We start from the raw sequence: 25,864 nt of genomic DNA, 5'->3' as shown, positions 1-25,864 counted from the left end.
ATGCAAGTCAAAGATCCTCTATACATGACAGGAGCACTTTGCTGTTTTTAAGACTGCTAAACAAAGCTAGTCCCAGTTCTTGGATAGGACAAGAATGCTCTACTGGCATGTTTCCAAGAGAGGATGCGGGCCGGGATGATTTTGACCCAAAGGCCAAAAACCAAAAAACAGACAGCAACTGGCTTTTATTTGTAGTGTTATTAATATTCACATTGAAACAATTGTCTCCTTACATTATTTTTTTGTTTGTTTTTTATGTGCAAAGATGGCACCTGGGGTACACTTTGGACACCATTGTTCTATTAAATTAATCAAACTACATTAAATGACTCGTGCTTTGTACTTTCTATGGACAAAATAAGATGACAATAAGATGCGGAAACAGCAAAAATATTAAAAATAAAGTTTTTAAAATGCCAGTAGAATCCATGATACTCTTACAATTATGACAATAAATAAACTGGCGGTATTCAGGGTTGTGAAAGTGGATTCGTGTTGCCAGTTGCAGCGCCAAGCCAGCCATCCCGGTCTTGCATTGACATGTCTGGGATGTCCTGGTGCGCCATGGCGCCAGAGCGCCATCAGCATGCTTTTGGCGCAGGCGTTTTCAAACGTGGCAGATCAAAGGTGTGACAGTAGCAACACAATTATAGCCTTGATTGCCGCAGCATTCGAATGCAAATACCATAAAACAAGCTGCGAGGAAGCTTGGTTTGAATGAGCAGACAGAAAGGAGCGAAAAGTGATCCCTCAATTAAATCACAAGTAGCAATTTGGAGCGTATGTTCTCGTTGGAGAATGTTATTGCATATGATGTGTTAACACGATCACGTCGTGTGCGTTGAGGTGCCAAGACCCGGCGTGGACGCAGACGACCCCCCCAGCTGGAGAACAATGCCGCTGAAGTGATCGTTTAGTTTTACGACAATGCAGATAAGATGACGGCTCTGGTCTTCTTCTTTATCGATCATCTGTCTCTGAGGGGCCGAGAGTCCCTTTGGAATTTTGAGGCTATCTGTCTCTGCAGCTTTGAAGATACTGGTAGATTCGGATTCTGTTAGATAACAATAAAACAGAACCCGCCCCTGACGTCGGCTCCACGCTGTGTGTATTTCCTCATCGCTGACTGACAGGCTTCAGTCTGTCTGTCTGGGAATGTTGCTTGATTGTCTTATAATGTTTTCACTCGTACGTAAGTCAACTTTTTACTGTTATTTAAGCAAAATTTAATTGCCTTATGTACAATATCCAACATTATTATGTTGCATTGAAACACTCACGTATTTATATCGCTCAGACTGTGTACCTTATAAAATTATGACAGTATCAAAAGTCACCTGGACATTAATATTCTCCTAAAGCAGAGGTCCCCAAACTAAGGCTCGGTCCGGCCCACTTCGGACAGGGTGCAGTTTCTGTCATAGAACCGGAACAACCCCCCCCCCCCCCCCCCCATCAGCCCTCACTGGAAAAAGTTTGGGGACCCCTGCCCTAAAAGCAGATGTTGCATTAGATCAAAAGAAGGAAAGCTGAAGTGCATTATAGACACATTATTCCCATTTTTTAGGGGGGTCACATAAAATGTGGCGGGCCACCTCGGGCCCCCAAGCCACGAGTTTGACACCTGTGCTATAAATGGAAATAACCTAACATTATCCCCATCCTTGCTATTTTGGCTGTGGCTTGAAAACTACTAAAATGTCTTCTATTAGGCTTGATGGCATATCACAGTCTATACCGCAGGTGTCCAAGGTGCGGCCCAGGGGACATTTGCTGACCGTGGCTGTTTTTTGCTGGGCCCTCAGTACATTCTAAAAATATCATTTAACAAGAAAACTTAGAAAGAAAAGAAACAGCTAAAAATCAGCAATAACTTTACAATAACAAAGTCAAAATATAGTTGTAATGAGAAAAGGTGTCATTTCATGACAATAATGTCATACTATTATTAGCAAAAAAGCTACATGTCTGTTTTTAAAGTGGTAATATCATGAAAAACTAACAAAACAATAAATAAAGATGTAATTCATGGATAATTAGGTTATGGGAAAAAGTTAAGAGAATAAATTGAAAATATGACGGAATAAAGAAAATTTACAAAAGAAAGTTAAAAATAGTTGGCAAAATAATAAAAAAAACATCAGGAACAGCTGTCACCTTACAAAAATAAGAGCCAAGAATAAGAAAAAGAGCCAAAAAGTTGCATTCTTCTTAAAAAAAGACTAAGAGAAAAACAAAAATATAAAATTGAATAGCAGTGACTTAAACTATTTCAAAAAAGTTGTAGTATTATAATAAACAATTTAGAAAACAAATTAACTTTTCAAAACTAACAACACAGTACCAGTAACATTAGGTCGCGTTAATAGAGAGTAGCTTCAGCCATTTTGAGTGATGCTGATACGTCACTGCGCCCGAAAAATAGTACTACGCGTTAGCTGCTACAATAACGATATCGCTGTAGCTCGGTTAATATACAGGTCAGGTATGGAAATGGAACACTTTTGCCGTTATTTTTAGTTAGTGCTTAATCGTCAAAGTAGCTGCGTCTCAATGACATGCATTTTAGCTAGCTCGTATTAACTTGACTTGTTATAATGCACGGAAAAGGGAAACAAATGATAATGTGAATGACGGGCAAATTAAAAAAAAAAGTTACCCTTTAAGGCATCATGTCCACCATGTAGAGGGGGTGTTTCCAAATTCTATACTGTATGACACACACGAGTACTGTAACTGAAAAGACGTTTGATAACCATGGGACTGAGAGGCACGACCAAGGTAGGACTCACTGGAGAGAGGCCTTAACCCTCCTCAGGGTGTCTTGAACCTTCCTAGTTTGCCGCTCAGTGGACTGTTCAAAGTTTGCATCACTGGTGGCGGCCAGAAGGTGTAGGTCAGAGGTGCCGAGCCGGGTGATGCGGCAGCGAAGGTAGGCCTGCAGGTCCTGATCTGGTCTATAGGTGAATGGGACTTCCTGGAAGGCGTGGATCTGACTCACCACCTTCGCTATTCTCCTTTAGAACGGAAAGATTCGATGAAAATAATATCAGAACATATACCAAAAGTGTCTATTGCCTATCATCTGATTTTCCAATTTCTTTGTGACCTAATTTGGAGACAAGATGAAGGACCCTGGGTTCAGACCAACCAGCTGTAGCTCCGCTTGTCTCTGCTAGAGCTCTTGACCCCAGCATCTGGCTATACCCCGCGGCTTCACAGCATCTGGAAAGCAACCTCTTTTCCAATCAAACCCCCTCCCGTATGCACCATCTGCTACACCGCTGGCACCCCTTAATTCAACAGCTGCGTCATTCCTACCAACCAGCCCACACTGTGACCCAGCATCTGGTCAGCACGGTTGGACTTGAGGTGAAGATGGAGACAAGCGAGGCAATCGACATTACCATCGTGAGGAAAGTATTTCAATCATCAAATCATATTTGTTTCTGCATGTTAGGGCTTCCTAAAACATGACTGGTAGGAAACAATACCGCACCAGATCTACTGATGTGGACCACTTGACCCCTAGAAGGACGAAAGATCCCTCATACCTAAGCTTGGCCCACTTGTAAGATCCATTGGTGAACGTGAAGGCTCCGATTTCTCGTTGTTGGACATGCATGGCCAGGATGCGCGCTGATGGCAGGGTGGGTCTTCTCGTGGGTTCCGCCCCCATCAGACACAAGTCGTCACTCTTCAAAAACACCTGAAAGAAGTTTCTGCATACAGATCAGGTCCGACAGGACAGCTGCGTCATAGTTGCTGGATGCAGAAATCAATAAGTGTATAGTAATCCCTCGGTTATCACGGTGATGAGTGAATTTCAGTGAAGTAGGCTTCCTTACTTATAAGTGGAATTTTTTTTTTTAGTCATAGAATTGAAACCCTATCTACAACCTTCTAAATACAGCCTTTAACATTATTAGGGGTCCCACGCATGAACATTTACTACACGTATTACCCACTATGATAGTAGATATCATGGTAAATAAGCCATCTAAGACATAAATAAGACTCATATGTGTTGCTGTAAATGTGTTCTTGTGGTTGGGGAGCTGATTGAAGGGTAAACAGGAAGTGACGCTGGGGGTTCAGAGTTGAGTTTTAGCTGGGCGTGGGTTACGGCTGCAACAGTGGGACGTGTTATGAATGATTGTGTCTGTTGCAGGATAATTCAAACCTGCATTAAGTCTGTTGTCCCGGCGATCAAGTCTGGTGCTTGTGTGTCTCACCAAACATTCATTGACACAAGACTGTGACAAGATCAATTCTGGTGCTTGTGTGTCTCACCAAACATTTATTGACATGAGACAGTGACAAGATCAAGTCTGGTGCTTGTGTGTCTCACCAAACATTTACTGACACCAGTGACAAGTGTAGTAAATTCTTAATCTAGGCAAAAATATGTAAGACATGCTTACATACGTATAGGCCGTAATCAACCACAAAATAAGATTTATTAAATTCATTCATTCATTTTCAACCGCTTTTTCCTCACAAGGGTCGCATGGGGGCTGAAGCCTATCCGAGCTGTCTTCGAGCGGGAGGCGGGGTGCACCCTGGACTGGTCACCAGCCAATCCCAGGGCACATTTTGACAAACAACCATTCCCACTCACATTCATACCTATGGACAATTTGGATTGGCCTATTAACCTAGCATGTTTTTGGAATGTGGGAGGAAAGCGGAGTACACGGAGAAAACCCACGCATGCACGGAGAGAACCTGAATCTGAGTTTTCTCTGCTTAACATGTGCTTTTAACGTTGCTGGCAACAGTGTGAATGTGCTACATCTCTTCTTCACACCAGAGTCTGCCCAGCAAGCGACTGATGCGTTTTATTAATAAAGTGCCTGCTGTAAGCTCTCATCGCACACAAGTAAACCTGCTTGAAGGTGTTACCTATTGATTTGTTTGCCCTGCAGGACGCAGTTTCACAATGTGTGGCCAGACAGGCATTCAGCTCTCACTAAAATACGTATGTGTGCTCTTGCCGACACATATCTTCACACACACACACACACCTGCACGGCTCGCAGTTCGTCAAGGATCTCAAACATCTTGGATGTTAGATGTTTCCAAGCCTGTGATGAAAAAGGAAAGAAGTCATATTTTCTAGTTATATTATTGACTTTTACTGCAACCAACCCCATGTGGCTCAAGCATGAATTATGCTTCTTCATAGTCACTATTATTATTATTATATCACTTCCAGCTGCGTCTTGATTTTTCAATCAATTATATAACGATAATAATAATAATGGATTACAGTATATGGCGCTTTCAAGGCACCCAAAACTCTTCACAATGAAGCGAACCCATTATTCATTTACTTCTCAGTCTCACACTGGTGGTGGTAATCTATATCTATATCTGTTTCTATAGTTTCCATAGTTTCTATCATCCAAAGTAATGAAAGAGAAAAGGGGAGTATTAGTCTAGCTGGACCGAATCGATGAGTTATAACAGTAATTTATATTGCAAGTGTTGATCCGAAGTCGGAAGAGATGACAGAGATTTGTAGGTTCGTGAAGGTTTTGGTATGGATTAATGACAAAAATGCTATATTTTGAATACTTTAGCATTTAAGAAACTAAATAAACCTAATCTAAGCCCTATCATAGTTACAAAAAAATGTATTAAGCATGAAGGCAGGAATGAAAAGCAATTCTGCTGATGCAGCCTTACTGGTAATTGACTGACAATCATATTCTCCAGACCTCCAAGGACCTGCATGGCTGTGGCAAAATTCCTGGATTCGTAAGAATGTTTCCCAATCCAAAGATACTTTGTCAGCAAGGCCGCTTGCGTCTGGATAAGAGGAGAGCATGCAATGATGCAAACTTGAGGGAAACAAATGACTTAAGTCAAGCGACATGCAAATATCTACTTCTGGGGGTACAAGCCGGAGGCTGTGTAATGCAAGAATGAAAAGTACTACTCCAATAAATTATGTCTTCTGTTCTATCTCGTTATAGTTATTCAATTTTTATGTCTGCACTTAGCAGCCGCAGCATAACGGACTGTTGCACAATTGAACAAGATCCAAAACAAACACAATAATGCTGGTAGAACTGCACTGCATCTGAGTGGTGTTTCATATTTTGACCATCTCATATCGTATAAATACCTCATAAGTAAAGTAGCCAAAATTGTGGTTGCTGGGTAATGGATATTCAACTTTCAGTAGTGGCATTTTGCAGCTTCACTCTATCACAGTTTAAAAAAAAAAAAACAAATAAATCATGCTTTTTCATGGTTGAATGCCACCTATTATTAGTCAAAATATGCATATAGAAGCAAATGTGGTGGATTATTTGCCTAAAATTCCAAAATAAGGAATTCAGAAGATGGCAAGAGAAGAAGGCGTGATGATATGTAGTATTCTACACTGGTCACTAGGTGTCACTAATGTTACTGTAATGGTCAAAGTGACACACAAGCTCAGAGTTTTACAGTAGGTTTGAATGATCTCACAACAGGCACAATAACAAAATATACAAATAAAAAAAAAACATCATAAAAACACAAGCTACTGTTGAGGCCATAACCCAAACCAAGCTAAATGCCACCCAATGTCCCTGTTCGTCCCCACACTCAACTGCCCTAGAAGCACATTTACAGCAACACACACAAGCATAAGTTTTACTTATGTCTTAAATCTTATTTCTGTTATTACAGTAGGTCTACCATACTGGGTAATATGAGTGTAAAGGTGACTATAGGGGTGCTTTTTCATGTCTAGAGGGCTCCAATGTTACTACAAAAACTACAAAAATATTGAATTCATAAATAAAGAATGCTAATTCACAGGAATACACGTCATGGTCATGTGTGCAACCAATTAACCCTGATAAACGAGTGATTACTGGACTGTATTATTGTAAAAATCATTCCATTCCATCAGATTCCCAAAGTGTGGGCCGCGGCCCCCTGGTGGCCCGTGGTGGTACTGCAGGTGAGCCATGAGGTAATTAAAAATGATAGATTTTTGAAAATATTTTTATAATTATTATTTTCTTGTAAAATACTTATTGCACAACTAAAAAAATATTTATAGGCCTAAGTAATAACCTGTTGAGTGTTATTGACCTGTTACAATATTTTAGGAACCTTATACAGTTTATGATAGGAACGGAGCTCTCTGGTCATCATGCCAGGGGGTCATTAATGGAGATTTTCAAGTGGGCCCTGATTCGGTAAAGTTTGGAAATCCCTGCATTACATAATAAACAGAATTTACAAAACTGTGTACTTTGTGTGTACCTCACCTTGACTGATTCACAGCTAACTATTTCACCAGCAATCCACTTTGTAACTCTGTCAGCATAAAGGAGCAGTTGCTGGAGAGGGGACTCTGGCGCCACGCCCTCATGTGTGCTCTCGGCTGATGTAACTTGCGGGGACACATTACCAGAGGTGCTGAAGGACAGGGATGTAAGGTTAATGGGGAAACATACACGGTTTGCTTGATAAATCATTGAAATGATTTCACATGATGCGTGGCTTTTCAGTGTGAGTAAGTGTAAATCATAAAAGTAGAATCCATGTTCCAACAAATGTAATAATCTGTACACATATGACAGCATTTTTTTGTTGATAATGTTAGGGAAAAAAAGAAATATCATGCAACCCTGTTTTTGGATCATTATATTCCAATTTAAAAGAGCGTCTACATGCAAAGTTACTCATTCATACAACTTGGTGTACTGTATGTTGAAATGGACTACAGCTCAGTTTTAAGGAGGAAAAGATTGCGGGTACAAGAAGATGAGTAACATCAGATCCAACAAGAGATATGATCTGAAGGCCGCTATCCAAGCATCCTGGGCCTCTGTAACGCCTCAACAGCGCCACAGGCTGATTGCCTCCATGCCAGACTGAATTTAAATTATGTGTCATAAATCTAAGATATATGAAGGTTCACTTTTTAAAATTGTATGATGGAAGAAAATTAACTTTTACACAATGTTCTAATTCTTTGACATGGCTCTGGAGACCTACATTAGAGTGGTTGCAGCATCTTTAATGCACAAAATGCATCATTCTGTCAAAAAAGTTTAGATGCACCTACACCATAAAGCTGTAAAATTATGTTGTAAAAATTATACTTACTCGGTCTGCATTGATGGTTTGTCCCTGATTCCATTTATTCTTGAATTCAGGAAATGAACTGGATGACATCTCTGGAAAACTTCCTGCATTTCAAAAGATTACATATCCGTGGATAAATGTCTCCCTCTAGTGTTCACCAAGACGTGTGCATGTTCAACAACCAGCACAGGTACATCATTGTTTATATACCTAATGTAGATATGTGTGACAAGAACCAAAATAACTGTCCTGTAAATTAACTTCCATACATGGCTGTTGTAGTTTTAAGTTGTTTAATGTAAAAATAAACAGCAAAATTAAAGAACGAAACTGTTTGGTGGAAACATACTGTATTGTTTGCGTACCTGCTGCAGAAGGGCGAGTTGCTGGGCTACATGCTGTACAATATAATGTTTCTGGCTGAAGGGGAGATGCTCACTGTGGTGCAAGCAAACGCTGAAAGGATCTTCCACTAGGGAGCCGTAGCAAGGCACGGGCAGGGCTGCAGCTACGGAGAAAGCCTCTTTTGGCATGGATGCTGCTGAGATTCTCCACTACAAACATGAACAGATATTAGAGCTGTGGTATTCTGAATCATTGCAGGAGGAACATTTTACATGAAAACTGATTTTTAAAAGAAGCATTCTGATGCCCATACATGTGAACAACACATCTATAACATAAAAATCAATATCAATAACATAAAATAACAATAACATAAAAATATTCAGACAAAAAAACTTGAAGCTTGAATTGTAATATGAGGAATAATTACATAATTTTAGTAGCATTAAGTTTAAATATTCAAGAAAGAATTTATTGAAGTTGTGATATGAACAAAACAAAACAAAACAAAATAAAACAACAAAGTTGCAATTTTTTGGAAAATTGCAGAAAAAAGGTATGCTATCAAAATAAAGTATGTATAGAATTTAAATTATAATATATAACATAATATTTGTAATATATATAATTTAAATAAGAATACATTTTGGGGGGAAATTAAGTTGAGGAAAACGTTAATAATATGGGAATTAAGTCAAAATATTATGTCAATAAAGTCATTTTATTTTTAAAGAAATTTTTAAAGAAGAGAAGAAATAAATTTATTAGAACAAGAGAAAAAAAACAAATAAAAAAGCAAAAGCAAATAATACTAATAATAGTTTTTTCACCTATATCACAAAACTGAGATGCATTTATTTCTTGAAATATACATAAGTTAGTAACATAATCTACATGCATTGCTTTACAATATATGAAAAGTGGCCCTTGCATCCCTTGGATGTGGTCAGAGGTCAATAGCAAAGTCAGGACACACAGATGGTGAAGTTTACATTTACTGCTGTGCTTCTTGAACCGGTTCATCACCTTTAAATGACGGGGGTGCTTGGTCATTGTTGAGGGGGCTGTTTTGAAAACCCGACATGACATGGTAGCCGAGGCAGCTGACCGCGAGGTGGTCGGCGGCAGGTGGCAGGCCCTGAACACGATGGTAGACACCAGAGGTCAGGGCTGCCGTCGAGTTTAAGGAGTCCTACCAAGCATGGATGGCTTGTGGGACTCCTGAAGCAGCCTGAAGCAGGCCTAGCGGTACGTGGCTTCGGCGGTGGTTGATGGAAAAACTCGGGTGTGGGTGGAGTTTGGTAAGGCCATTGAGCACGGCTTTCGGTCAGAGGTTCTGGCAAACCGTCTAGCGCCAAAATGTTTCCCAGATCAAGGGCATGCTGGAGATGGTATGTCTCACAGCTGGCCTGGGAATGCCTTAATGCTTTCCCGGTGGAACTGGAAAAGGTGGCCGGGGGCTGGGAATTCTGGGCTTCCCTACTGACCCGGACCCGTATAAGAGGGAGGAGATGGATGGACATGACATATCATTACGAATACACACCTTTTTTTCAAGATCCTCTGCATACGACGGGATACAAAGAGATTGATTATCTGCCTCATATCCAAAGTGACTCCCTCTCCTTGTGCTCCAGAAAGTACTTGGAGGACTGTGGAGAGCAGCAAGAAGGACCTCCCCTTGACTATCCACAGGAATTACCTGGCAGAAAACAACATTATTAGACACCAAATAAAACACCTCCCCCCATCAGCTAATGTTGTCTTGACTTTTTAGAAGTTGATTGCAGTTAGAGCCTCTGGTTATGGCGACATGCATCACAGACAACCCTCCATGCTCCTTGGACTTGTGGCTTGATCTACCATCTATCCATCTACTCTTTTCCTATCTCAACTCAACCAGTCAAGACAGACGGCCACCCCGCAGAGTCTGAGTTCTGTTCAAGGTTTTGCCCCAGAGGGACTTTTTTCTTGCCTCTTTTGTCAAGGGCTTGTTCATACGGGATTTCACTTGGTTCTTTGTGTTCGTTAATGAATGTGAAACTGTTGTTGCGATTTGGCACTAGTATATATAAAATACTTCTGGTTTGTACATTGAACTGAATTGAAAGTAGGGTTCAGATACACTGAAATATTCTGTAATCCAAGGCAAAAATTCATAACAAAATGCAGACCCCCTGCTCTTCATTTAAATAATTTACAATAGTCTTATACTGCACGACTGTGCAAACGAAATCATAATTTGTATGGTTACCTCAGTATGAAGGAACTTTTCCAAAACTTCCACAATGCTGGACTTTGGTGTGAAGTCGATGAGCTTACGGTCCATAATCCACAAATGCAGCAGATCCAAACTGCGATGAAAGACCTTAGTGCTATTTTCCGACCTGTCTGGACCTTCTCTGTCAGTAAAAAAAAATAAAGCAGTGTTATTAGATGAGTATGAAGCCTTTATCATACTACATGTGTATTTATAGCATACCTCACAGCACTGATGAATTTCTCCATAACAAACTGCAATAACTGCTCCGGAGTGCAAAAAAAGCGATAAGTATACAGGAACTGTTGGATGTACCCCTCCAAAGCAGCATTTCTGTGCCAAAGAAAAACACTTTTAATACTGTCATTCAGTTTTTCAGGGAGTAGGGGAGGCCCCAGTCGTATTATTGTCTTGTCGCTCAAGGGAAGCACACCAATGTGTCCCTTTGGGAACATTTGAGATGGACAGGCTGATTGGCGTGGAGTGATGCGGACTCTGAAGTGGTCCATTGTGGTGAAGAGGGAACTGAGGCGAAAGGCAAAGCTCCTATGGTCACGAGCTTTGGGTAGTGACACAATCCCCCCCCAAGCTATGGTTACCGTGGTGATACAGCTTCAAAAGAGAGCTCCGTTCGCACCCAAGTTCAGTTTTCCGACATAGCTCGCTAACCTATTAAACCCACTTCACGGAATACTCTCTTTACAGAATAATCTCTTAAAATCAGTGTAAAAATACCTTGCATACAGGTATGCCATGAGGCCGAGAGCCGTTCCAGCTTGCAGAGTTCTTTTTCCTTTGCAAGTTGCAAAGCTCAAGATGGTAGCGTCCTCAGAGCTGTGGAGAGCCAAAGTTTTCCGCTCACAAGCAGCCAAAGAGGGCAGTAATGACGTGTCTAAACCCCACTGATCCACAATCTGTGTCTGCAGAAAGAGGAAAGGAAATGAATGCACAGTGTTAAGTCATGTATCCGGCAAGTATGTGTTGGGAATTGTACTACTTTGACATCACCTCTAGGTATTCTTTGACATAATCCAAGAAGATCACTTTGGATCTCAGTTCCTCGAACTGGGACTTGAGTTTGGACAGCATCACTTTGTTCTCCGAACCTTCAGGATACATGATTTTTTTTATTAGACACACTATAGAGTACACAATTCACATATAGTGAAATGACTAAACTAAACTAACCTTTATTTTTTCTTTCATGCTGAATTAGTTTTTGATAGAAATGTAGTGTTTTCTTAAGCGTCCTTGTTTCAATCGTCAGCTGCTGTTGAAGCTCCTGTCGAACAAAAGCCACATCTTTTTTATTTCACAAGAGCCTTTGGGTGTTTTAAAGTGTTCTTTTATGTGTTTGTCTCTCTGTTCGCCATGGCAACAGAACGCAACAGATCCTTTGAAGTAAACTGCGTGAGAAATTACAAGCGTGACTCGCTACTTGTTGTGAGCTGTTATTTCAGGGTTTCCAAAAAAAAATAAGTAGGCCATCAAAGTGTGCAAACACAAAGATGGCTTCATTAATATTCCTTTGCAACTTATAATAACTCGCTCTGCCAAGGGCCAAGTTCAACCACGCAGCTCCAGTTTGGAGAGAATAATACGCCGATTCTCTTTAAGGCCACCAAATCCACTCACCTCATGAATAATTGGGGTATTTATGTGGTATAGATTTTTACCTTAGTGTGAATAAATATGATGGTCAAAAATTAACAGGTACAGTAATCCACTTTTCCATTAAGCTAATTAAACACATGTTAGGTTAATTGAAGACTCCAAATTGTCCATAGGTATGAATGTGAGTGTGAATGGTTGTTTGTCTATATGTGCCCTGTGATTGGCTGGCCACCAGTCCAGGGTGGACACTGCCTCTCGCCCGAAGACATCTGGAATAGGCTCCAGCACCCTGTATGTTGTGGTTGAATACAGCCTAATATTAGTAAAAAGATACGCATATTTGTGCAATAAATTGATTTTGCATTAAGCATTTTTAAACAGAAAAATTGAACTAAAATACAAATATAAGGTATTCAGAAGATGCGTTCAAAGACACTGTGATGATGTGTAGTATTCTACACTGGTCTCTAGGTGTCAGTAATGCTACCGTGATGCTACGGTGAGACACACAAGCATCAGCCTTGATCACTAGAACAACAGGCTTTTATTGCAGGTTTGAATTATCTCTGAACAGGCACAATAATGCGCCACACACAAACTACTGTTGCAGCTGTAGACCACACCAAACTAAAACTCAACTCTGAACACCTGATGTCACTTCCTGTCCGCGTCCCACTCAGCTCTCCTAGCACCGGAACACATTTACATACACAAATGAGTACAAGTTACTCTTATTTTGTTTACTATATTGAGTAATAGGTGACACATAGGTGACATTTCATGTCTCGAGGTCTCCAATGTTGAAAAATGTATTTAAAAAGGATCAAAAACAGATTTTCTATGCTTTGAAAAAAAAATCATTTATGAATAAGGAATCCTACTATTAGGACATTCACTTATAGCAGTGAGCTCTGGAACCAATTAACTGCAATAAACGAGGGATTAGTGTATTTAGCCCATTAGTAAAGATCTGCTTCACCCACCTGTGCTTTCACATCCAGACATGGTGATCCTGCGTACTGGCCAAGACTCATAGCGTATTGGATTACCTCCGGTTTAAAACAGTCCTCTCCAAAGAAGGCCAAGGCCCAAGGCGGCCTGAAGTCCAGGTCTGGTTCATCTCCTCTGGGTCCAGATGACAGAAGTTGCTCTGATATGAGAGAATCGTCATGCTCTATCTTCTCTGAGCAGTCTACTTGGGACTGACACTCGGCTTGAGTCTGACTTTCATCGCCGGCCCCAGCTGAGTGGTCTTCTTCCTCTGTGATCCCCGTGTCCAAACCGTCCATGTCTGTGCTCAGAAGAAGAGCGTGGAGAGATGGGTCTGTGACGACAAACAAAAGAGAGCTGACTGAATCATGTGAGTGGTGAAAAAAAGCAAACCACTGACAGCGGGGAGGCGACTCCACAGTATTTGAACTACACATTGCATCCATTGTGAAAATGATAAGCCTAAAGGGAAAACCCAACTCCCTTTCCTTTGCTTCCAGTGGTGTTGGTTTCTAATCTAGGACCCGTGTCTAACCAATTTAGAGCGTTTCATTAACACACCACAGATCCCCTGTGAAAAAAGCATTGCAAACATACTAACTGTTTGGGTCTCTGTTAGCAGCAACAACTGCAATCAAGCGTTTGCAATAACTTGCAATGAGTCTCTTACAGCGAACAGGAATTTTGGCCGACTCATCTTTGCAGAATTGTTGTCATTCAGTCACATTCATGCACTTCATGCACCGGGAACACTGCAACATTCATGGTTCCTTTTATCACAGCAAGTCTACCAGGTCTTCCAGGTCCTGCTAATGCTACATCCATTCTCGACTTGACTTGTCCTCGGCTATGCCTGCCCATAAACAGCAGCTCATAATCCGAATTTTAGCTTGCAGTTCAAAGCAAAAGGCAGCTGAGAGATGGCTCACATCTAAAAGAAAAAACACTAGTTAGTTGGACAGTATGCCATGGTACCACTGTATAAATGACAATTTCGAAAATACCGACTGGGACTTCTCGCTTCTCTGTGGCAGGTGACTGAGTCTGTGACACCTCAAATTACAGTAACAGTGAATACAGAGTCACACTCTGTGTGGCTGTCAAAACTGTCACCGTTTTTGTCACCGACATATAACGCATGCTGTTGCCCGTTCCACTGATTCATGGTTGCTGGAATGTGAAATGAGTGTTTACTTGCCCAAGGTCACTGTCTCGCAGTGCTGCCGCTTGTTCATGTCTGCCAATAAGAACTTCAAAAATTCCAGTTTTTTTGGGGTCACCCTGTACGAATAACTTTGGTCTTGTTCCGACAGCCATCTGTCAAAGCTTTGAAGCTAAACTTATCAAGCAAAAAAACATTTCTTTGTCAATTTCTTGTGTTTCCACAGTTACAGCTTCCTCAAACTACATTCATTTTCTACCGCTTATTCTCATGAGGGTTGCGGGGGTGCTGGAGCCTATCCCAGCTGTCTTCGGGCGAGAGGCGGGGTACACCCTGGACTGGTGGCCAGCCATTCACACTCACATTCATATCTATTTGGAGTGGGCAATTAACCTAGCATGTTTCATGCGCATGTTAATTGCACGTCAAAAAAAGTAGTGCAGTTAAAGGCTGTTAACGCAGGTAAGGTATTATCTTTGAAAGCCCCAATATAAACAACAGCACATTTGCACATTGACTTTTGATTTCAATGTAAGTTTGTTGGCAAAGAAATAAAAATTATAATACAATCTGTAATAATGTGGTGGTGGTCGTTAAAACACAGTCTCACAGTTACAGGCGGCCCCTGAGGTTGACCATAACTGCCATGTTGCCTATTGTGAAAACGAATGACAACCTCAAACTAACATACACCTTCAATACACCTATGAATCACTCATCATAAGCGTTTGACAATGCAAGGTTTGACAATTTTTTAAAAACAGTGTGGAAAAGGCCCTTTTCTGTTCCAGCATGACTGTACTCCAGTGTGCAAGGCAGGGTTCATTAAGGTTATATTTGAATTTCTGAGACCTGATGCCAACCTATGTGATGAACGAGTGATGGAACAGAGATGTAACCTCTAACCTAAACAAATGTTGAAATGAGTAATATACCAGTTAATATATTTAGTAAGAAAATACAGCCAAACCAACGTTAAAATGAAGCAGGTAGGCGATGAAGCTCCAGTTGGAATTCATAGAAGAAAAAATATTCCCTTACAGTCCAACAGTGGGGAGATTCACATTCGACTACCTTAGCCATGTTGCATCCTGACATTAAAAAAAAAAAAAAAAAAAACAGTAATACGCCTCCTTTCTGTGAACAGATCCACAAGATAAGAACTGCTGTTCATCTGTCAGCGTAGATAAGATGTGGTACTACAGCAGCTAATTAAATGTATTATCATTGCAGCCTCTCAACAAAGACACATGAACAGGCTGCATTTGTTCTTAGGATCTATAGTGCATGTAAATGAAAAGCAACATGAAAACAATGTTGCTTTCATTCATGCATCCATCCATTCATACACATCAGCCCTACCTTAAGGGATTTACATATCACCTACAGTGCAGAAGAGGCTTAACGAACACCCTCAACGTGGTCAGACAATGCTCTGCATTCATAAATAAACAAAACATGTTACCATAGGCAACACTTCTCATGAATGCTGCTTCATTAAAATGTATTTCGTGCTTATTTCAATATCTGTAAGTCGTGTCAGCTGGGAAAATGTTATTCTGTTACCTCTAAAAGTCTCTTCAGGATACATTTGACTTGTGAAAAGTGGCAGGGGGTTAAATTAACTTTTGAAAAATATTGCAGTTTATAGAGATACACATGTGCATTGTAACGTTTGTGCACTTGAACGGATATAGATGGAAAAAAATGTAACACTCAAAAGTGTGAGCAAACAAGTGTCACATTTTAACAGGCTATAATGCAAACTGTAAGCTTAACAACATGATAAAACTTACAACTGACTGAAGGCTGGTTGGCAGAGCTGCAGGTTTTATTTCAAGATGTGTAGCAAAGCCTGCCTTTGTTGTTGAAGTTGTGGCTGCATACACAGGGATGGTCCATCAAGCTAGCGGCAGGTCATAGCGGAATCATGGCCATGAGGAACAAGGGTTTCCTTCAAAACCGACTATTTGCGTGCTTTTATCAAATGCCTAGCAAGCAGAGAGAGATGATTTTCCTCAGGTTTGGTGGCCATAAACAGTCTGTAGGGACATAAATGACCGTTATAACAACATTAAAAAGTAAATCTTACACAACAGGGGACATTTTCAATGATAAAATGTTCTTACTTGTTAATGGCAGCTCCAATGTTACGTCTCTTTTCCCCTTCATTGGTCAGTATGATGGGGGTGAGGTCTGTGCCTGTGGAAGGAAAGGTCTCTGGAAGCCCATCGTTGTCCCAATAGCTGAAGGTTGTATGAGGTTGTCATCTCAGTGGGCATGAGTGTACAATTAATTCTTCACACAGTACTGTAGCATTCATTATATTGGAATTCTAATAAATATACTTCTGCCCCAAATTACATACATACAGAAAATAGTATAATAATCTTAGTAGCAATGGGGTGGTCAGCCCTGGGATAAAAGTTTTATAATAAAAGAATATAAAAAGTAATAATATAAATAATATAAAAAGTTTTAAAATAGGCTTATTTCAAATTAAGAACAACAACAACAACAAAAAAAATCTAAAAGTTGATTTGTGTTTCCAAACATTTGCTTCTCATGTTTTTTTTACTCCATTTTTGCAAATGCATCACTGCCAATTATGCTGATTTGACAATTATGTCATCATGTAATTTGACTGACAAGATGGATACCCAACCGCATCAAGAGGTGATCAGACTTTTACGACAAAGAGTTTTCCAGGAGAAAGATAGGATGCATGTTTTTCATATGCAGATAAACAGTAAGAACACAAATATTTTTCACTTAGTAAGTACTATCTGAAAAAAAATTGACAACCCTATTAATTAAAGTGAATTATTCTCTTCTGTGCCTCACCAGCCATGCACATCACTGAGTCAAGGTCAAGGTCAAGGTCAAACTCATTGTGTAATTTAAACTATCCTACCATCGCTGACATGTGGAGTCTCTTTATGCAACGTTTGTCTGGTCTCATCTGCACCCAAATCTTCTCCATCAGTGTATCTTGAAAGTGGCTGGAAGAGAGCATTGCCTCATTAGGTTATGGACGACTGGACAAATCCCGAGAACCACCTCAAACCATGCGAAATGTTCCACGACAGCTGACAAACTTGAGTTTACCGGGTGAACTCTGCTGATGAGCCGTTTCCACACATCCTCTGCATTTGTGCCTTGACACGTGAAGTAGTCGCAGCAGCTCTGGAATGAAAGTGTAAAATCAAGGATCCAATGAATTACAATGTTCTTCCATGGTTCCACTGTTCTTGCTTCCTGCTAATGCTTCAATTTTAACAGTTATACCAGAAGTGGTGGTCCATTTCCATTTCCATTTCCACCTCTAGATGTTAAGTTGCTGTGTTCTGATTTTAGCCGTCTATCTAAGATGACAAGTGAGTCAGACCGTTACGTTGAGTAATGACCTCCTGCGATCGGGTTAACAAGCACGTTGTGAATTCCCTTATAGCTTGTGAATGGCTCCTGTCAAAGAAATGCCATTTCTTCACTGACTCGTGAGCGGCACAGTATTTAAACGATAAGTAGTAGATCTGAAGTAAAGCAGGTGTCGTGAGATTAGAACAGGGGTGGGCAAACTACGGCCTGGGGGCCACATCCGGCCCGCCAGGTGTTTGAATACGGCCCGCCCAATCTTTCCAAAGTATTTCATTTAAACTCAACATACAACCTGGCATCATGGCCTGAGCCAACCTTTTGATGGTTTTATCAATTTCGTTTTTTGACATGGTCTGTTGTTTACAAAGTGCTCCTGAAAAAAGGGACACAAGCACATAATAATAATAATAATAATTATTATTATTATTATTAGATTATTATAATTATTATTAGAAATATTATGATTATTATAATTATTATTAGAAATATTATGATTATTATAATTATTATATTAATGCTAATTATTATATTAATTATATATAATATTATTGTTATATTTGCATATTTTACATAATAATAATATAATAATTATTATTATATTATATTATTATTATTATATTATTTAATTTTATTGTAATTATTATAATATTTTATTATTTTTAAAATATTTAAATATACATATAAAATAATAAATAATAATAGCAGATTGCATGACAATTTTACAGATACAATAATACCAGGTGGACTGTTACGTGTAAAATATATAGTCTGCCCCCCCCGTAAATTTTGTCATATCAATGCGGCCCGCGAGTCAAAAAGTTTGCCCACCCCTGGATTAGAACATGTTCATAAATTAGCTCCACAGCTGTATAGTAAGCTGCAGGGTTCAAAGTTGAACATAAAAGAAGCAGCGGATAATTGGTAATTAGCAATTATAAAGATGACGATCACCCTTTTAGCCATGGCGATGGAAGGTCTCTCGATGGGTGTGCTCTTTGCCATCTCAAGCAAAAGTCTCTTCAATTTCCGAGGTATTGCGAGCTTCTGACTTGGTGATAAATTGGACTTTGCGGTGGCCCACAGGATAGCAGCCACTCCATAAACGCAAGCCTGGAGAGCAGCAGAACATTTCAATGGGATTGGATGTTCATTCTTAAATGGCAGCAGGTATGTTTTACAGACCTTCTCAGTTACGATTCTATGTTCTTGATATTCAGGAGCCAGATAGAACTCATCCAGAGATCCTGCAGAGACAAAGGAACCTCCGATCTTCATCAGTTTAAAGAGAGATTACAAACATTTTCAGCTTCTTACCAAAGTTTTTAGGTCTCAAGAAAAGCAGCTCTCCTTGACAGCTGATGTGCACCGTGTCCAGGGATAAATAAGCTAATGAAAAAGAAAAACAAGTTGCATAGATACATTAGTAATTATTAGTATAACACAATTAAATGAATAACAAATTAGTGAGATAACCTGGAAAGTCATTGTAGGTCTGCAGCGATGACAGACATATGTAACAAAGAGCCCAGAGCTCATTCACCATCAGCTTGAGTCCACAACGGGAAAGTAACTCCTTTAAGGAAATCCACTGGATAGAATGTAAAGAACAATTGAAGACATTTTTGCATCATTAGTGATTTTTTTTTTACACTTTGAACACATCTATCGGAAAGTTGCTGACCTTGTCCTGCCATTCTTCATTGAGGAACAGCATGCTTTTGGTCATGTAGTTATTAGTGGCATTGTGCTTGTGGTTCTTTGAGATTTCGTCCTCCTGTTCTAGATCTGTGTAAGAGGAGGTTAAATTTTGACTCCCCTCTTTGAATTTGTTGTATGATAAATGGGGTTCTCCATAACATGAAGACTTGACGGCATCTTCGTTAGTTCTTCTTCTTGATCTGATGTGATAGTCAGCTACTGAGCAATCCTCGGCGCTACTACGTGGATACGACTCACAGGACCTTCCTCTGGTTATTTTTTTGGGTCTGTTGCTCCATATAGATTTGGAACACAACTGTTCATCCGCTCCGATCTCAGTGAGGTCTGATACAGGTACATTGATATTTGCATGAGGTGGAGGAGTGGCGCAAGGAGGGTTGTTAGAGTCGGGGACAGAGCAGGAGCGATTGAGGGCCCCCCTCATCCTGTTGAACCTTTGCTGGGCTCTCCTCCTCACTGGGGAGCTATTGTGAGACCGGCAATCCAGCTCCTCTGCCAAACCAGCGCAGCTTCTGTCTGCACTGTCGGCATCCTCATCCCAGAGAGAGGAGTCCCAGCCCACGCACACCTGGAACAGGTTGGACATATTAGTGAAGTCACTATGTAATCTAGCTACAAGTTGGATGTTAGACGCCTTAACAATATAACTAACATGCACTTTTTGTGTGAAAAATTAAAAATAACCAACCTGTTGTCTGGACAAACCATTTGCCTTTATAGACGTGACCACAGAACATTCCTTGCTTATATCATCTGAACTCAGTCTTTTGGCTTTGGGATGCTGCCATCTTGCCTCCCAGGAGCTGTCCTGTCCATCTGTGGAAAGACACGTAGAAGAATGAGACCAGAAAGTGTGACAACTCTCCACAGAGATGAAATGTCAACATTCTGAGGATGGAAACGATGGAAGTACCTTGACAATTTGATACAGATTCAATAGAGAGCACACGCCGCCCAACCGAAGACAATTTGCGGCACACAGCAGCAGATGAGCAGCGGTTTAGCCGTGCTTGAGCCACAGAGAGGATATCCTGAAGGGTTTGCCAAAAAAAAAATACAAATTAAAGATTAAAAGCCATAAGATCAGTGCCACTATTTTTGTCGATAGCTCTGTCTCCATTTAACGTGATAGCTAGTGTGCATTAAAAACATTACAAAGAAGGATAGGGTATGTAGGGGAAATTATTTACCTCATTTTCTTACAGCTTCGTGCTTCCAATTTTTTTACTTCTCTCAACCACGGTTTTTCAAAAATATTCATACATTGAATACAGCCCATTACTTCTAAAAAATACATACTTAAGCACACTTATTTTGCTTAAATTAAGCATTTTCAAGCATAAAAATGGCCAAATGAAGTAAAATACAAATAGAAGGCATTCAGAAGATGCATTCAAAGGCTTCTTCTTCTTTCTTTTTCAGCTTTTCCCTTCTGGGGTCACCACAACAAATCAATTGCCTCCATCCAACCCTGTCTTCTGCATCTCTCACACCAACTCCCAACGTCACTTCCTTTCCGTCCAGCCACTCAATTTGCATCGGCAACACATTTAGTATCTCAACGCACACAATTATGAGTATTATTTATGTCTTAAATGGTATATTTTTCTAATTATATCTACTGTATTGGGTAATATGATTGCCTCTACTCGATTCTCTCTACTCCATCTACAAAAATGGACTTTACTGCAGTAAACCTGAATGAGCGGTCGATCCTCCGGCTTCTTCTGTTGCATTTTTTCCAGCAGTTTTTGAGTTTCTTCTTCCAGCTGTGATTCCAGTTCAGGTTCAATGACAAAGTTCACTGCAGCAGAGAGAGTACAGCCTAGGGAAAAAACATGACCCTGCAGCCCAGCACAGAAAAAGAAAAAACAATCAATAGGAAGCAGCAGCATTTGGGAATTTAGACCATTTTATGAAATTGATTAATGTCTATGAAAAATAATTGATCATGACACGCAAATTAAAAAACAAAGTCTTTTTTCTTTAATAGTTAAAATTTTTGCTACTGAAATGCAAAAAATATTATTTATTATATTTAATTCTTTATAATTGTATGAGTTTATTCTTGTAAACTTTTTTCTTATTAGAACACCTTTTTTCCTCTTAATACTTTGACTTTCTCATAAAATGAAGTTGCTTTTTCCACTTTTGCCGTTGGTATGTGATTCATGAATGAAAAGACCAGTACATATTGTGGTATTTAACAAATACATTTTACTGTTTGGGTGTTTTAGATTTCAAAATAACTAAATAAAAAAATGGACAGTTACACAGTTATTCTGCATCTCTCACCTCATATGTACTGCCAGTGTTGTCAAACTCTGGAGGCACAAATAACCCTTCTGGATCATCTGCAGATCAGAAACAGAAAAATATATATTTGCATTAATCAGCTTTGTGGGACGTTATCATGTCCAAACTAAACAAATAAAGCATTGTACATATTTGGCTTTGACTTTTGTCTCAACTCACTTGGAGGCTTTGAGGCTTCATTGTTACAGGACCAAATCAGATGAGACGAAGTACTACAATACTGAAATACCGAAGACCTCATCACCCTCTCACGTGAAACTTTTTTTTTTTTAATCCCCCAAAAACAGTATATGATAGGTGATTTCTGCTGGAGACTCACCGCTGAGCTGCTCCATAAAACAAACATTCCCATGGGCATTGAAGGCCAGTGTGTCTGGTGTGATACACAGCGTGTGGAAAAGGTGGGAGGGTCGAATACTCTGCAGGGCCAGAACACACTCTGCACACACAGCCCACACGTCCTCCTCCGACAGACAGCTGTCCCGCAAAGACAGAATGTCTGCAAGAGACACGTTCTCCTGGAGACAAAAATGCAGAAAGTTATTGGATGTCCACGTAAGCAAACACACACTTACATGAAAAAATGATCACATTTCATTGTCTTAACTACAGTTAAAAAAAAATAAAAACAATCATCGGACATGCCCTGAACACACATTGCTTATCCTCACGAGGGTCCTCGGGGGTTCTGGAGCCTATCCCGGCTGTCTTCGGGTGAGAGGCGGGGTACACCCTGGACTGGTCGCCAGCCAATCACAGGGCACATATACGTAGACAAACAACCATTCACACTCACATTCATTCATTCACACTCACAATTCGGGGTCGTCAATTAACCTCGCATGTTTTTGCTACACGCAAACTCCACACGGAGATGGCCGAGGGTGGAATTGAACTAGGGTCTCTTTGCTGTGAGGCCTGCGTGGTAACCACTTGTCTTCCGTGCAGCCCAATATAATTGATTTTCTAAAATAATGCTTTATTTGCTATTTTCTTTGTTTTCTTTAATATTTCAAGATTATGCTACTAAAATGAATTTATTTTTCCAATATTATGACATCACAAATTTTTTTTCACAATATTTTGTATTTGTTCTTGTAAAATTACTGCAGATTTTACAATTTTTTTTGTAGTTTTCTTGTTAAATAACATTTTTAGAATGTGATGCGGGCCAAAAAAAAAAGACGCTGGCTGCAAACGGCCCCCGAGCTGCATTCTGGAAACCGCTCCCATATATAGTACAATAATTCCACACGACAAAATTGAAAAAAAAAAAATGTTATACAATAGCAAGGCCATTTGGCACACGTTCACCACATCCTCCTCATGCACACCACACCATGAAGCGATTCTACACACACCCACACAGTAAAGTGACTCATCTGTGAACAAATGCTTTCAGTTTTCATGGCTAGTACATTGAGTATAGCAAGTACCACACTGATGTGGCCTTTCATGAGTGCAGGCTTTTCTGTTTTTCAGTGAATAAAAAAGCTCATAGCACCACAGCTAATGCCATCGCTCTCAAGTGACTATTTCTCCTTTCCATGACATTCTCTCATCGTCTATGCATGTTCAGGTGTCACTGAATGGGCTCCCGTACAATGAAGTAAAGTGCACCTGTTTTGCAGAAGGAATACTTCATTGTGGTTTCTGCACAAAGCGAACAAAGCACACTGATGCCATCCTGCACAACGATCACAGTTATAGGTCACAAAAGTTGTACTTTTGTTGTACAACAGCAGCTCCATAAATAGAGCCTTTTCCCTTGAGAACAGTACAAAGTACGGCAAGCTAGAAGTTCTACACACTGTCCTACATAAGTTTGTGGTGCACTACTATGATGATCATTGAAAGATACTGCGGAACTCACAGATGGCAAGTGATATTACTGTGTGTTTTGTGTGTTGGTGCAAGCTTTGTCGAGACGTCTGGGAGCTGGTATTTGTGACGACTGGGATGAAAAAAATCAGACAAATCATACAGTCAATTTTTTTTCTTTTCCACTGCAGTTCTGTCAAATGATGAAATGATGAAAATGTTCCACACTGGTAATAATATCAGATAACAAATTTGCATTTACAAATACATCAATGTAATTTTTTTTATTGACGTTGAGCAATATGTTTATTAGTGTGGTTAATAGTGATGAAGAGCTGCATTGCATCATAGTGAAAACAATAGTTCATACCTTATGATGGTAAGATCTCAATTAAGCTCAACTCATTTAACCCTCAATGAAGACCCCCAAAGACCCTTAATGTGGAAGCTGTCAGACACAATGAAAACAAATATTTTATCGTATGAAGTCTAAAATGTCAAATTATTCTGTATATGACTGCACTTTACACAGCAACCTGTTTTATAGCAAATATCCTATGTAGCGTCTTTATGCAACACATGCCATGCAGAAAAAAAAATCAAGATTCATACTCATTTCTGTGACAGAATATATCTTCATATTTTACAATAATCGTACCTCATCTTCCAGTAGCGGAGGCAGATGATCCATTTCATAATAAGCATCTCTCCACGAAGTCGCCATAGCGTCAACTTAGTTTAGCCGAGTGAAGAGACGACTGTCAGCGGCCGCAGTCATGGCAAGCCCCCGGGAAGAAGCACCGAGCTCCGGCTACGGTCCAGTAGCTCCAGTCGATGGGGAACCACCGGCTGAGAGGAAGGCGACGGCTCAGGAATGTTGGCGGATGTAGCTTCTTTGCACATTTTGCGGCAGTCAAGCTAGCATCCAGTTTGGAACATGCCAGAGCGACAGGAAGTACCCCCACCTTCAGTTGAGGTGTGATTTCAAAATAAAATCATGTTGCTAGATCGTCAATTCCAGCCTTAATTTATAAAGATTGTGATATTAATAATGATTATAATAATGGTGATAAAAATAAAAATAAATAGATTTAGAAAATATTAGAAGAATAATGATAATAATGACAATGATAATAACAATAATAATATTACAATGATAATAATAACAGGGGAAAACAAGACTGTGGCATGAACATGATTATATCTTGCAAAAAGGGGTAGGCATTTATAAGCTTTTGCTTCAGTCTACTACTTTTGGGCTTGTCATCAGATAGTTGAATACAAATGTAAATAATGGAAAGTTATATTTATATTGATGTAAAAAATGCACTGTAATGTTTCATATATTTGCCCAAATAAAAGTAAAAAAAATAAAAATGAAAATGTTAAAAATAAACAAATTTGATACATAATTTACATCACGTCTGAATAATAGCATATCAATTTAGGATTTCAAAATAAAAGCTCGATTAACTCATTTCATTTTATGGTCTTTTCCTCATCCGGATCACAGGTGAGCTGGAGCCTATACCAACTGACTTACCTTAAAAACCTTAAAAAACATGAGTAAAGGGGGATGATCATGAACATGATGAGCAAATTCCTCACCGATATTCCAAAAAAGATTTGCAAAATGCAGCCTGGGGGCCATTTGCGTCAGGATGTTTTGTTTTTGTTTTATTTTGGGTTTTTTTCAGAAAATCACCCGGAGTACACCAAAGCAAGCACAAAAGGAAATCTCCATAAAGAGGTTAGAGCCCTGACTGTGAGGCAGACGTGCTAACCACACGCACCACATGGTACTTCTGGGTTCCAAACAGAGCTCCATTGAAGGCATCACTGCATGGATAATTTGGGGCCAGTCCATTTTCCAAAGATCCCTTTCAATCCAAAATCTCACAAAATGATCACAAATCAAGTTTGAACTCTGTCCTTTGCTTGTATCTTGTTGTTTTTCACAGTTTGGTAAATGACCAAGTCTTTTTTTTTAATGTTACCCCATAATAGTTAAAGCTGTGTAGCCCTGTATAATTAGTTGTTTTGGTTGCAGATGAATATGATTTGTCCAAAAACTCTTCCCTCTTAATTGGCTACTCTGCTTGAATATGATGCGTGCTGGCAATGGTAGAAAGGCTGTTTGAGTGCCAGAAGGGCCTTGGGTG

At 39.8% G+C, this 25,864-nt stretch overlaps 1 protein-coding gene across 1 annotated transcript; it reads right to left on the bottom strand.

The window, feature by feature from the left end:
* Nucleotides 1-1,465: 1,465 nt before the first annotated feature.
* On the bottom strand, nt 1,466-24,620 carry LOC131103995 (kinase non-catalytic C-lobe domain-containing protein 1). The gene is made up of 30 exons (XM_058050645.1): nt 24,361-24,620; nt 22,201-22,399; nt 21,861-21,919; nt 21,263-21,409; nt 20,479-20,596; nt 20,254-20,381; nt 19,528-20,133; nt 19,320-19,434; nt 19,161-19,232; nt 19,029-19,090; nt 18,798-18,956; nt 17,577-17,654; nt 17,383-17,470; nt 16,598-16,670; nt 16,436-16,510; nt 16,328-16,374; nt 13,300-13,640; nt 11,891-11,984; nt 11,711-11,808; nt 11,438-11,622; nt 10,925-11,035; nt 10,697-10,844; nt 9,989-10,144; nt 8,463-8,651; nt 8,119-8,201; nt 7,275-7,425; nt 5,692-5,814; nt 5,028-5,087; nt 3,555-3,709; nt 1,466-3,017 (listed from the first exon to the last, which is right to left on the bottom strand). The coding sequence occupies exons 1-30, from the start codon at nt 24,424-24,426 to the stop codon at nt 2,789-2,791; spliced, it is 4,215 nt and encodes a 1,404-aa protein (XP_057906628.1). The 5' UTR covers nt 24,427-24,620; the 3' UTR covers nt 1,466-2,788.
* Between the last annotated feature and the right edge of the window lie 1,244 nt (nt 24,621-25,864).

The sequence above is a fragment of the Doryrhamphus excisus genome, chromosome 2, assembly GCF_030265055.1.
Source record: "Doryrhamphus excisus isolate RoL2022-K1 chromosome 2, RoL_Dexc_1.0, whole genome shotgun sequence".
Taxonomy (NCBI): Eukaryota; Metazoa; Chordata; class Actinopteri; order Syngnathiformes; family Syngnathidae; genus Doryrhamphus; species Doryrhamphus excisus.
Note: the sequence above shows the minus strand (reverse complement) of the source record. Positions and strands in the feature narration are given on the sequence as shown.

What these genes read in the sequence shown, in the direction of transcription:
- LOC131103995 (XM_058050645.1), bottom strand. Translation starts at nt 24,426, where the DNA reads ATGGCGACTTCGTGGAGAGATGCTTATTATGAAATGGATCATCTGCCT. An exon ending in AAACCATCAATGCAGACCGA is followed by an intron (nt 7,426 to 8,118) that starts GTAAGTATAATT and finishes CCTGTCCTTCAG; the next exon opens with CACCTCTGGTAATGTGTCCC. An exon ending in TGATTGTCAGTCAATTACCA is followed by an intron (nt 5,088 to 5,691) that starts GTAAGGCTGCAT and finishes TTTTCATCACAG; the next exon opens with GCTTGGAAACATCTAACATC.